At 44.1% G+C, this 13,215-nt stretch overlaps 1 protein-coding gene across 4 annotated transcripts in view; it reads left to right on the top strand.

Moving 5' to 3' along the window:
- LOC308584069 (L-threonine 3-dehydrogenase, mitochondrial-like) overlaps positions 1-12,653 on the top strand; it is a 201,235-nt gene extending 188,582 nt beyond the window's left edge. For all 4 annotated transcript variants that reach the window (XM_081188753.1, XM_081188751.1, XM_081188750.1 and 1 more), the window contains exons 2-9: positions 2,471-2,663; positions 3,202-3,244; positions 3,646-3,716; positions 5,290-5,439; positions 5,545-5,717; positions 7,103-7,193; positions 8,728-8,997; positions 10,531-12,653. In XM_081188753.1, the coding sequence (XP_081044879.1) occupies positions 2,480-2,663; positions 3,202-3,244; positions 3,646-3,716; positions 5,290-5,439; positions 5,545-5,717; positions 7,103-7,193; positions 8,728-8,997; positions 10,531-10,679 (1,131 nt within the window). In that variant the 5' untranslated portion in view covers positions 2,471-2,479 and the 3' untranslated portion in view covers positions 10,680-12,653. The remainder of the gene's footprint in view (positions 1-2,470; positions 2,664-3,201; positions 3,245-3,645; positions 3,717-5,289; positions 5,440-5,544; positions 5,718-7,102; positions 7,194-8,727; positions 8,998-10,530) is intronic.
- Positions 12,654-13,215: the final 562 nt, after the last annotated feature.

The raw sequence follows: 13,215 nt of genomic DNA, 5'->3' as shown, positions 1-13,215 counted from the left end.
ACCTCCTCTGCTCCAGGCTAAACATGCCCAGCTCCCTTAGCCGTTCCTCATAAGGCATCGTTTCTAGGCCTTTGACCATTTTGGTTGCCCTCCTCTGGACACGTTCCAGTTTGTCAGTGTCCTTCTTGAATTGTGGTGCCCATAACTGGACACAGTACTCCAGGTGAGGTCTGACCAGAGCAGAATACAGTGGCACTATTACTTCCCTTGATCTAGATGCTATACTCCTATTGATGAGGCCCAGAATTGCATTGGCTTTTTTAGCTGCCGCGTCACACTGTTGGCTCATGTCAAGTTTGTGGTCAACCAAGACTCCTAGATCCTTTTCACATGTACTGCTCTCAAGCCAGGTGTCACCCATCTTGTATTTGTGCCTCTCATTTTTTTTGCCCAAGTGCAATACTTTACATTTCTCCCTGTTAAAATTCATCTTGTTTGTTTTGGCCCAGTTTTCTAATCTGTCAAGGTCATTTTGAAGTGTGATCCTGTCCTCTGGGGTGTTAGCCACCCCTCCCAGTTTGGTGTCATCTGCAAATTTGATCAGGATGCCCTTGAGTCCATCATCCAAGTCGTTGATAAAGATGTTGAATAAGACCGGGCCCAAGACAGAACCCTGTGGCACCCCACTAGTCACTCTTCTCCAGGATGAAGAGGAACCATTGATGAGCACCCTTTGGGTTCGGTCAGTCAGCCAGTTACAAATCCACTGAGTGGTAGCATAGTCAAGACAGCATTTTACCAGCTTCTTTACAAGAATATCATGGGGCACCTTGTCAAATGCCTTACTGAAATCAAGGTAGGCTATATCCACTGAGTTCCCTTCATCTAGCAGGCTTGTAATTCTGTCAAAAAACGAGATCAGGTTAGTCTGACATGACTTATTTTTCAGAAATCCATGCTGACTATTGGTGATCACAGCATTCCTTTCTAGGTGCTCACAGGCTGTTTTCTTAATGATCTGCTCCAGAATCTTCCCTGCTATTGATGTCAGACTGACTGGGCGGTAATTATTTGGGTCCTCTCTTTTCCCCTTTTTGAAAATAGGGACAACATTTGCCCTCCTCCAGTCTGCCGGGACTTCGCCTGTTCTCCAGGATTTCTCGAAGATGACTGCCAGTGGTTCTGAGATCACATCTGCCAGTTCTTTTAATACTCTTGGATGCAGTTCATCTGGCCCTGGAGACTTGAATACATCTAAACTAGCCAAATATTCTTGTACTGTCTCCTTAGTTATTCTGGGCTGTGTTTCCTTTGCTGAATCATTTGCTCCAAATTCTTCAGGTCGGGCATTGTTTTCTTTATCGGAGAAGACTGAGGCAAAGAAGGCATTGAGGAGTTCAGCCCTTTCTGTGTCCCCTGTTTGCATTTCACCATCTTCTCCTCTGAGTGACCCCACTGTTTCTTTGTTCTTCCTTTTGCTACGAACATACCCATAGAAGCCTTTTTTGTTGCTTTTAACCTCTCTAGCAAGCCTGAGTTCATTCTGTGCTTTAGCTTTTCTGGCTTTGTGTCTACACGTGCTGGCTATTTGTTTGAGTCCCCTCAAGCAAATTGCCATATTGGGATAGCAAATTTTTGCTGGCCCTGTGTTGATTCAGGCACTTCCCTTTCTGACAGTGGCATGCCAGTGTTCTGAGCGCATAGTAAACTGTGTTGCGGAGTTGAACTGTTCCAGCTACAAGAGTATTGTCTGTGACTGGCAGCATTTTCCTGTGGTTTCCTGGAAAGACTCTTATGTGAAGATGCAAAGCACATGCTAAGAACATAAGAGCTGCCATCTGGGATCAGAACCAAAAGCCCATCTAGTTCTGCAGTCTGTTCCTGTGGGAAGTCAACAAGTAGGACCTGAATGCAGTAACACTCTCCCTAACAACTGTTATTCTGAGACATGCTGCCTTCAATACAGGACATAGATCAGGCATCCCCAACCTGCGGCCCTCCAGATGTTTTGGCCTACAACTCCCATGATCCCTAGCTAGCAGGGCCAGTGGTCAGGGATGTTGGGAATTGTAGTCCAAAACATCTGGAGGGCCGAAGGTTGGGGATGTCTGACATAGATACTAGCCATGACTGCTGTGTACTATTGACCCTCAGCTCTACCACTGAGCGTACAGTGGTACCTTGGGTTACATACGCTTCAGGTTACATACACTTCAGGTTACAGACTCCGCTAACCCAGAAATAGTACCTCGGGTTAAGAACAGAAATCGTGCTCTGGTGGCGCAGCGGCAGCAGGAGGCCCCATTGGCTAAAGTGGTGCTTCAGGTTAAGAACAGTTTCAGGTTAAGAACGGACCGCCAGAACGAATTAAGTACTTAACCTGAGGTACCACTGTATATGAGTACTCCCATTGTAGCTAATGAATTGTTGGGTAATTCAGGCAGAGCTGGTTTTTCTGAAGCGCTTATAAAAAATGACTGCTGGCGGAACCTCTTATTAGTGACCGTGAAATTTCCTTTTCTTCCAACAGCCTTGAAAAATGCCAGCCATGAGGAGCTTGAGCCGAGCTGTCAAGCAGGTGCTGCAGAAACCTGGCTGTGGCTGTCAAGTTGCTGTTGTGCCGGTTAGGTGTCTTGGTTTCTCACCACGGCAGGTAGCCTCAGACGCCAGCTTTCACTCAGTGTCCTTCTCTGAATCGGACCATCCACGGGTGTTAATTACAGGTCAGTCTGCTGTTAAGCAGTACTCCGCAGTTGATTTCCTCTGTTCTGTTTGTATTTCTTTGTATCAGGCCACATGTATTGATATTCATCTGATTATATGTAAATACTGGTTTAGAGAAACACTGTGAACCCTCTTGGAGCCCTTATCCACTTGTACACATAGGCTTGTCCATTCTACCTCACTCCAGACCACTGAGAACAGGAGCATTGCTCCAAATGTAGCCCTGGAAAAAGAGGGTTCAGCTTCCATCTGATTATTGTAGATGATGGATCATCTGCCACTTCTTTCTCGAGCCAAAGCCCTCAACATTTCGTGAGATAGTAATTTTGAAGTTTGAGGATTAGTACGCTACAGATCATTCTTGTGCAGGTCAAAATCACTAAACTAAATAACCCATCTGTATCTTCCTTTGATAGCTTCTGTTAATTGAGTTTATGTCTAAAGTTCTCAGTCTCTGCAGAACATAAAGTATTTTTATTTGTGTTGTTATAAGGCATAACATTTCAGGTGTTGTAAACATTTAATCTTGTTTTGTAGGAGGACTTGGCCAACTTGGAGTAGGACTTGCTAAGCTCTTGAGGTAAGCTGTAATTTCGATTTACAACTAGAAGTTCTGGTGCCCTTTTTGAAGATATAGGTTAAGATTTCCCATGAATGATCACATTTACTTGCAGTTAGAAGGTGAAAATCAGGCACATCTCATTCACAATCCTAAAGTTGTGCCTGGGGGAAGAAAAGCAGGGAGGCAATGGAGATTGCATTGTACACTGATCTGGGTTGATCACAAAACTTGAATCCATATGCCATCGGCTGATGTTTTCTGATGCAAGAGGGTTGTCGATGCTGCTATTTCAGAGTGTAGGAACTTTGGGCTAGAAGGCACAGCACCTAGCAAAACTAGTTCTGTTCAAAGAACCTATCGTGCTAATTAAAATGATTTCAGGAGAGCTGTTCTGAGTCTAATCTTTCTGTCTTCTCTAGAAAACGCTTTGGAAAGAACAATGTAATCCTATCAGATATTAGGAAGCCCCCTGATAACGTCTTTCATAGCGGTAAGTGACCAGATTATGATGAGAGAGCTACACTGAGCCACACTATGATTACATTCCAGCAGCAGTGATCCTCTTTGGCAAAGGATCTTGAAAACTTAGTTATATGCTAGATCTCACCTTCCTGTTTCTTCCAGTTCACCTGAATTTGCTGACCTAAACTTCATTGTTAATAAAAAATAGGCATTTGGCATATTAAAATAATGGTATATGTATTTTGAGAGAATCTTTGCCCAACAGTTTTCGTATTTTCCATAAAACAAAGCCAACATGTATGCAGTATAGCTAGAAAGGGTTTGTGTGATGCTAGTGCAACAGCAATTGAATTGACTCGCTTATTTCTGTGTGAACATAAATGGTAAACGAACCAAAGGACAGCTGTACATTAAATGTATGCCATATCTAATCATGCTGAACAGTGTGATGTTCTGCTTTGAAGAGAGGCAGTCGAGTTGAAAAGTGGAATGAAGGGACATCCTAATTTGTGGTGTACTCACTCATTCCACTGCTGCTTTTGGTTCACAGGGTATTACAGTACTTCAAAACCTTGTAAATCCTGTTTGACAGTAGCCAATGGCAGGAAAAATAAATGAGTGTGTATTCCAGTGGAAAACAATGTTTTTATCACTCTTTTACCTTTCTTAAAAGCTATTGTCCGGTTCCAGCTTAGGGCATATTGTTAACCTTTATCATAGTGACCCCAGGCATGTAAGAAAATCCCGTGTGGTATTCCATGTATGCAGCTCTATATTTTAACCAACTCTTCAGTGTTTATACAAGCAGTATTGACTGACCAACTTAGTGCTAGCTATAGATTCCTTGCATGCTTATCACAGCACACTAAAAAATGAAGTAACCAGTTTAACCAAGCTACTAGTTTTGTAAATGGTGTGGTGGGAAACTTTTTCCTCATATGCCTGATACATTTTTCTCTAAATCTCACCATGCAGTTTGCCTTGTCAGTGGTATTTTCCTGGTACAGAAGGAAGCTGATCAAAGCAAAAATATCCTCCAAATGGACGCTCAAACAAAGCAAAATGCTTGCATCAAATGAGATCTGGCTCTGTGAACAGTGCATAGCTTTTCAAGAGCTGGAGATGCTGTAGTTAAGTCGTCCTTAGCTTTGTTGCGCATGCACTCAACTTTTTTTATACTTTGAAGGTCTCTGGCGAAATCAGTTTTGCAGTTCTTGTGGTGTTTCAAACAGCGCCTTGGTCAACTGAAAGGAGTGTCAAATTTGGCCTAGCTGCTATGCAGTAGATGTATGTATGTTTGGGGGTGACTGCAATGGACACCTGCTGATTAATGTGCACAACTGATGGCGCACAACATCATGGTCAAAACATTTTTGCACCTGTTTGTAATGGATCATTCTGTATGTACATGAAAGGATGCACACACTTGTGTATGAAGTTTGTTACACATGCAGTGTTCTGCAGAGAACATGAGAATGGAATTCCTTGAGATTCTGTTTTCCATCAACAGGCTTTTGTCCAAAAGGCAGGTGACCCTCTCCAGTTTGTAGGTTCTTACGCTGCCTCTTACCTTCATGCTTTCACCTTCCTCCTCCTCTTAGGTCCTTTCATCTACTCTGACATTTTGGACTACAAGAACCTCCGTGAGATAGTGGTGAACAACCGGATTACGTGGCTGTTTCATTACAGCGCTTTGCTCAGTGCCGTTGGAGAAGCCAATGTCCCTTTGGCAAGATCTGTGAATATCACTGGTAGATGTCAGCCTGCTTCATATTGTTTGTTTAGCTGTCCCTGCCTCCCTCTGGGGAGTGTTAACGCTTGGTTTCAAGCCTGATAACTCTGTTTGCTGTTCCCAGGATTGCACAACATTCTTGATATTGCAGCTGAGCACAGCTTGAGGCTCTTTGTCCCCAGCACAATTGGAGCATTTGGACCCACGTCCCCTAGGAACCCAACTCCCGATCTCTGCATCCAGAGGCCAAGGACAATCTACGGTGTTTCCAAAGTTCATGCTGAGCTCATGGGAGAAGTAAGAGTTGCCCTTTCCATATGCAGATGCCTCCAGCCCCCTTCAATATGTGGTGGTGGTTCCCCTTTCATGAGCATTTGTCTGTGGTGTTGTGGATGGACAGCAAATGCTGCTAAAAGCGCAGAACATTGCTTAAAGTTGCTTAAATGAATTTCTTGTATTTTGTTTCTAAGTTACCTGTACCAATGGCATCTTAACCCAAGAGAATTCGTCAAATACCAGTACAGTCGTACCTTGGATCTCAAAGGCCTTGGCTCCCAAACAAATCAAAACCCAGAAGTGAGTGTTCCGGTTTTCGGAAGCTGTACATCCTCCGCGCTTTCTGATTGGCTGCAGGAAGTTCCTGCAGCCAATTGGAAGCCGCGCTTTGGTTTCCAAATGTTTTGGAAATCGAACAGACTTCCGGAACAGATTCCATTCGACTTCCAAGGTACGACTGTATGAAAAGGTGACATGCACTGTGGAACATTCCCTCTCTCCTCCCACTCCATAAAATCTGGACTGACACTCTTAACTTTTCAGGCCTTTTTCCATTCTATGAGAGAGAATGTAAACAACAAACTCTTGTATTACCAATGACACTAGCTATGTTTATGAAGGTACACGAGGCCACCACCTTGCTGAAGTTAAGCAGGTCTGGCTCTGGTTGGTTTGTGGATGGACCGCCTGCCTGAGAACCGCATGTACATGCAAGTCCCGCTTTCTGGACACAATGCGTTCCCAGTAAATGGTTCGCTAGGCAAGTGTTTGCATAGCAAGCTGATGATTTCCAATATTTCCTATGGGAACATTTCTAATCCGTGATTTGTCCAGTCCCTCTCCCCGCTCCCTTCATGGTTTCTTCCTGAAATGGCTGCAGCCAAACAGCAAAAAAGAGATAAGGGAAAAACTGATTAGTCCCATCTCTCTGCATGGTTGCTTCCCTCCCATATGGCTGCCACAATTTAGCATAACATAAACAAGTAAGAAAGTGAGAAAACTCCATCTGCTCTGATAACTGAATCTGTGGTGTGCATAGCGAGGTTTAGGTGCCAGTTCTTCATGTGGGATAATTGCTTTTTCACATCGTGAGCATTCAGAAAGTGGGACCTGCATGTACGCTGCTTTGGGTTCCTTGATGGAGGAAAGGCAGGGATATAAATTTAATTAATTAAACAAAAACAGCTGATAGGTTGTGAAATGCTTTCATCAGCCACAACTAATCTCTCAGTTTTGAAGGTGCCACAAGACTTTGTTGCAGCAAACGTCCCTTGTTTTGCTCCTAAAATCAGTCTGTTTCCCTAATTTCCTCTATAAACATTTTAAGAAGCCACTAACACCAGGTAGCTAGAGTTGCTACTGTAGAAGAATTAGTAGCTAATTGTATCTTTTTTCCCCTTGTTCAGTATTACCATTACAGGTATGGACTAGACTTCCGGTGCCTAAGATACCCTGGTATTATCTCAGCTGATTCCCAGCCTGGTGGAGGAACAACTGGTAAGGGGGCCAATGCTACCTGGACAGATTAAGTTAGCCTATAAAATACAATAGTGATACTAAGAGGGAGAGGGGAAATGGGGGTCTTGCCTTAGATCATGGCAGAACATTTCATGTGCCATAGGAGAAGGGAACGATGGAGGGAATAGGTATCTCTCACACATAAACACTCCAGCCGTTGTTTATCATCCTTTATTTCTTTCTCTAGTACAGGACTAGCCAGTGTGATACCTTCTGTGGATTCCAACTCCCCAGGCAGCATGGTCAGTGACCAGAGTTAATGGGAGGTGTAGTCCACAATATCTGGAGGTCCTCCTGTTAATAATAATAATTAATAATAATGTATTCCTTATACCCCGCCCATCTGGCCAGACCTCCTCAGCCACTCTGGGTGGCTCCCAACAGAATATTAAAAACATAATAAAAGATCAAACATCTTTTGATCAAAAGATCAAAGATCAAAACCTGTCTTCTAAAAGTCAGATAGTTTACTTCCTTGATCCTTGACATCTGGTGGGAGAGCGTTCCACAGGGCGCGGGTGCCACTGCCGAGAAGGCCCTCTGCCTGGTTATCCTTGCCCTAGTCGGTAACTTTACTTGTTCTTCTCAACTGTTGAGGGAAACTGGTATGTAAGGGAAGATGAACATCAAGGAGAGAGAGAGAGAAGCATTCAGCAGCTCCTTCTTCACTGTGTGTGACAGAGATGGCTGTCTACTTGGATGGCTTTACAGGAGGAGTAGACAAATTCATGCAGGTGACTGCTGCCAGTCGCTACTAGCCACAATGGCCATGCTCTGCTTCTGCAGTTGGAGGCAGAATGCGTCCGAATACCAGTTATTGGAAACAGCAGGAAGAAAGAGTGCTCTTATTGCTTGGGTCCTGCTTGCCAGCTTCCTGTAGGTATCTGGCCAGCTTCTGTTGTTGTTGTTTAGTCGTTTAGTCGTGTCTGACTCTTCGTGACCCCATGGACCAGAGCACGCCAGGCACTCCTGTCTTCCACTGCCTCCCGCAGTTTGGTCAAACTCATGCTGGTAGCTTCGAGAACACTGTCCAACCATCTCGTCCTCTGTCGTCCCCTTCTCCTTGTGCCCTCCATCTTTCCCAACATCAGGGTCTTTTCCAAGGAGTCTTCTCTTCTCATGAGGTGGCCAAATTATTGAAGAGGCTCAGCTTCAGGATCTGTCCTTCCAGTGAGCACTCAGGGCTGATTTCCTTCAGAATGGATTAGTTTGATCTTCTTGCAAGTCCATGGGACTCTCAAGAGTCTCCTCCAGCACCATAATTCAAAAGCATCCATTCTTTGGCGATCAGCCTTCTTTCTGGTCCAGCTCTCACTTCCATACATCACTACTGGGAAAACCATAGCTTTAACTATACGGACCTTTGTCGGCAAGGTGATGTCTCTGCTTTTTAAGATGCTGTCTAGGTTTGCCAGCTACTGTAAGATGGGCCATCGGCCTCATCCGAAAGGCTCTTTTTATATTCTTACAGCTGCATTACCAGTTAGCATTTTTTAACTTTCCTCGTCTCCAGATTATGCCGTCCAAATCTTCCACGATGCGATGAAGACGGGCAAGTTCCAGTGCAACCTCAAACCAGACACCCGCCTCCCAATGATGTACATTGATGACTGCCTGAGAGCTACCTTGGAGATCATGGAAGCCCCCGCTGAAGGGCTGAGCATGAGGACATACAACATCAGCGCTTTGAGTTTCACTCCCGAGGAGCTGGTTCAAGAGGTCCAGAAGCATATTCCAGAACTTGAAGTTTCCTACAAAGTAGATGCTGTCAGACAAGCCATAGGTCAGTACTGGGCTCTGATCTTTCACTGCAATGTGTGTTCATCTTGTTGCTGGGTCTTAAAATAGGCTAGATGTAGTTGGGTCTGGGTGTTCCTCTTGGCTCTATCCCATTGTTCCTTTTCATAATAATAAAAATAATTTATACCCCGCCCATCTGGCTGGGCTTCCAACAAAGTACTAAAATACAGTAGTCTGTTAAACATTAAAAGGTTCCCTAAAGAGGGCTGCCTTCAGATGTCTTCTAAAAGTCTGGTAGTTCTTCTCTTTGACATCTAGTGGGAGGGTGTTCCACAGGGTGGGTGCCACTACCGAGAAGGCCCTCTGCCTGGTTCCCTGTAACTTGGCTTCTTGCAGTGAGGGAACCTCCAGAAGGCCCTCGGCGCTATACCTCAGTGTCTGGGCAGAACGATGGGGATGGAGACGCTCCTTCATATGAATGGCACTGGGCTTTGGGCCAAGGCATGATAGGTGTAACTAGCCTTCACTAACCTGGTGCCTTCCAGAACTTTTGGACTATAGCTTCCATTGGCCCCAGCCAACATGGCTGTAACCCACAACTTCTGAAGGCCGTCAGGTTGGTTAAAGCTGATCTAAGTAGTACTTAAAAGTTGCGAAGTGAAGGTTCGGGACTTGGATAGCAAGGCTGCACCTGGAAAACACTTTTCAGCTGGTAGACTCCTGTCAGTTGGCATATAGTTGGCTCGGCAGATCCAAAGGTCTGACTTTGTATAACGAGAGGAGTCTTACAGGTGGATTATGTCAGATTTTATCCATAGTGAGCAATGTAGGAGTCAGAGCAATCAGAGGAGCATTCATTCCCCTGCTAAGAAGAGTTAGTGGGTGGTGTTCTGCAGAGGTCTGGTGCTATATAGGCAATGGGGATGCTCAAATTTGCTCTTGGGAGACAAGAAAGCATTAAAAGATGTACTGGGGTGTGTGGGAAGCAGAGCCTCAAAATGGTACGGCAAAAACCACTGGGTTTTATAGAATAGTAAAATTTTGTCGTAAAATGCGCAACACATTCCAGTGAAAACCTTGCAGGGCCACCAGAATCTTGTCTTCCTCCCCGCACCCCAAAGGCAACATCTCTCAGTTAATGCCAGGTGAAAATTGCTTTACCTTGGGCCAAGTGGGGAAATGTGTGCATTTAAACCTAGGCAGAAGCTTTTCCTACTTCATGGAAGAGGTGACATTCAAATGAAGGAGGGGAGGCTGTGTTCCATAGACATTTACCATCACAAACAGACCTACAAATACCTTGTATGTAATATATAGATCCCAGTGAAAGAAGGAAACTCCTCCCTTTGGAACATTATTTTTTGGTAAAGAGATGAGAGAAGATTTGTGCCCTCTCCCCTCCCTGATGCTTTCCTGTTTCAAAACTTCTCCCTCCTTTTCTTTTTTCTTTTAGAAGTAGAAAAGCAAACCTGGGGGGGGGGGGTTGGGGGGGGGGAGAGCCACTGAAGTTATTGAATTAAGCATAAAGTGAGGAGGAATTTGCTTATGACACAATCTGTTTTGTCCTGTGCTGTAGCTGACAGTTGGCCGATGATTTTTGACGACAGCAATGCTCGCCAAGATTGGGGATGGAAACATGATTATGATCTACCAGACCTGGTGAACACCATGTTCACCTTCCTCGACTCGACCCGCTCCATTTCCAGGGTTGCCCAGGTCAACTGACTCTCCAGGTGTGATGCAGCCTCAAGTGATCAGCTGGCAAGACCTGGCCAGAGCCATACTGAGTGTTCATCTGTTTTGAAGTCTTGAAGCAGCACAGCACCGGAATATACCATCTTCTAGGAAGGCTTGCTCATGTCTCCGTTCATCTTTCTTCCTGTTTGCCCCCCATCTCCTGTGCACCCACATAGATAATTTCAAAAGCACTTCTGGATGCTGTGTAGCTCCTGGGTTTCACAGAAAAACATCATTCCTGTCTCCTAATGTGCAACTTGATTGCCACAGGCTCCAACAAATGTTCACAGGGACAGTCTCCTCTCCCTCTTGAGTATCTCTTCCATGTCATAAAATATTTGGCTTAGTTACTGGATGATATTCTGTGGAATTGTATTCACATAGAGATATTACAGTCTCTCACTATCTGCACTTTCTGGAAACAATTGGGGATATTTCTGTTCTGATAGGCTTTACTTTGTTCTGTTTTCACCTTGTTTTAAATGTGTTTGCGTTCTTGACTTTTAAATTATTTTATGTGCACATCTCCTTGAGACCTTATTCCAGGTTGCAGTTGATACATTGATTGAGGGTGTTGAGGATGACACATACAGTGTGGTCCTAACCCTGAATCTGGTATGATAATGGGAATAGACAGCGGGTGATCATTATGGGGAGAATGGACTCAATCTATGGGGTGAACAGGTCATCTGTGGGGCTCACCTTAAGCACACATTGCCGGTCAGCTGAGCGTCCAGTTGTGTTGATCATGGGGTGCAATTTTAAAATAAACATTAGATCCATCTGCCCTTGCAAAATAAAGAACGTTTATTCACTTCATCTTTTGGATAACATGGCTGTGGGTATAGGATGGTATACAGATTTAAGTGGTAGTAATAATAATAATGATGGCTGATGCCAACTCCAGGTATTCTAGGCTGATACAGATTATCTTGGCCGTTTAGAGGGATGAAAATTTCCTTGAGAGTTAGAAATATAGTTATATTAGCACTTGACAATCCTTTTGGACCATGTCTGTAGGCTTGATATTTTAGACACTCAAAATATGGGGTGGGGAGAAGCTGGCATGGGACAGGCATTTTTAACTGAGCTGGACCACACAGATGTGTTTGGCCTGATCCAGTAGGCTTCCTGCATTCAGCATCTTCATATACAAAGTACATAATGACAGATGGGCTCTCTACTGCAACCCCCTCTCCCGTTCTCAGTTAGGTACCAGGATGCACTTCGTTCATTCGTTTCTTACCCAAAGTACTTTCATCTGAAAAAACTGTGTTGCCATGTTCAGATTTTGCCCATAATATTTACCGTTCCAAGAGAAATTTGAACTTCTGGTCAATTCCTTGTTGCCAAACAGTTCAAATTTACAAGATTTGGCCCAGTGGGTCTTACAAAGTTGATCTTGATCAAATACGTTTTAGGGCTCAAGATCTCAAGGAGTAACTCAGCAGCATTCTTGTTTTGCTTTCTCCATTTCCTTTAACTATGTTCAATGAACAATATAAATAAGAAGCAGTAATTCACGACCAAAATGTTTCCCAGTGTCCTTTATCCTGTAATGATGAGAGGGGAATAAGAGTAGGTGTCAAGAAGTCAAACATACCATCATGATCTATGTTAAAATTTGGGCTGTAGATGCAGTTACTATTTATATGAAGACACATTTAAGAGGGTTCTGTCATTTGGGTTTTGCCTCCAATGTGCAGTGCAACTAAATCCTGTTGGTTTACACCTTGATTTATTTAGTTGGAAGTAAGCAAACCACCTCATTCTGCATCTTTCTAAGTTCTGCAGTTTTGTTTTAACAAAAATAAATTCCTGTTTCTGAGAAGAGCTTTGCTACTTGGCTTCTGTATCACTCATGTGCCAGTTTTTAGGATTTTGTCTTCTCTCTCCACCGCCCCCCCCCCATCTATTGTAAGACATCAATAATGGTTACTTGAATAAAATCCTAAATGCAAAGGTGACTGTGTTTGCTTCTATTTACCCTGCAACCCAGGTGTTAGAGTCACCTGCTACCAGTCCTGTCTGCATTATTTAATTTCTATAGCTGCCCATAGGAGAATATTCTCTTGGTGTTTTATAAGCAGAGCAACGCTAAATTACAATATATTGAAATCAAAACAGGAATAACTTCCTGATAGGAAGAGCTGCTCAACATGGAGTGGACTCCCTCTGAAGGTAGTGGACTCTACTTCTTTGGAGGCTTTTAAACAAGTTGGATGGGTATCTGTCAGGGGCCCTTCAACTGCGATTGCAGGGGGTCAGACTAGATGACCCTTGGCGTCCCTTGCATCACATCTAGGATATTCATGACTACAGACTTTACATATTGGTCCTCAGCAAATCCAGTGTGGCTGCCTGCTGGGAAAGGCTTACCTGGGTCAGGTGTTCAGGCAGAGTAATAATAATTTATTATTTATACCCCGCCCAACTGGCTGGGTTTCCCCAGCCACTCTGGGCAGCTCCCAACAGAATACAGTAGTACCTCTGGTTGCGAATGGGATCCGTTCTGGAGGCCCGT

The sequence above is a fragment of the Podarcis bocagei genome (assembly GCF_964188305.1).
Source record: "Podarcis bocagei genome assembly, chromosome: 3".
NCBI lineage: Eukaryota > Metazoa > Chordata > Lepidosauria > Squamata > Lacertidae > Podarcis > Podarcis bocagei.
Note: the sequence above shows the minus strand (reverse complement) of the source record. Positions and strands in the feature narration are given on the sequence as shown.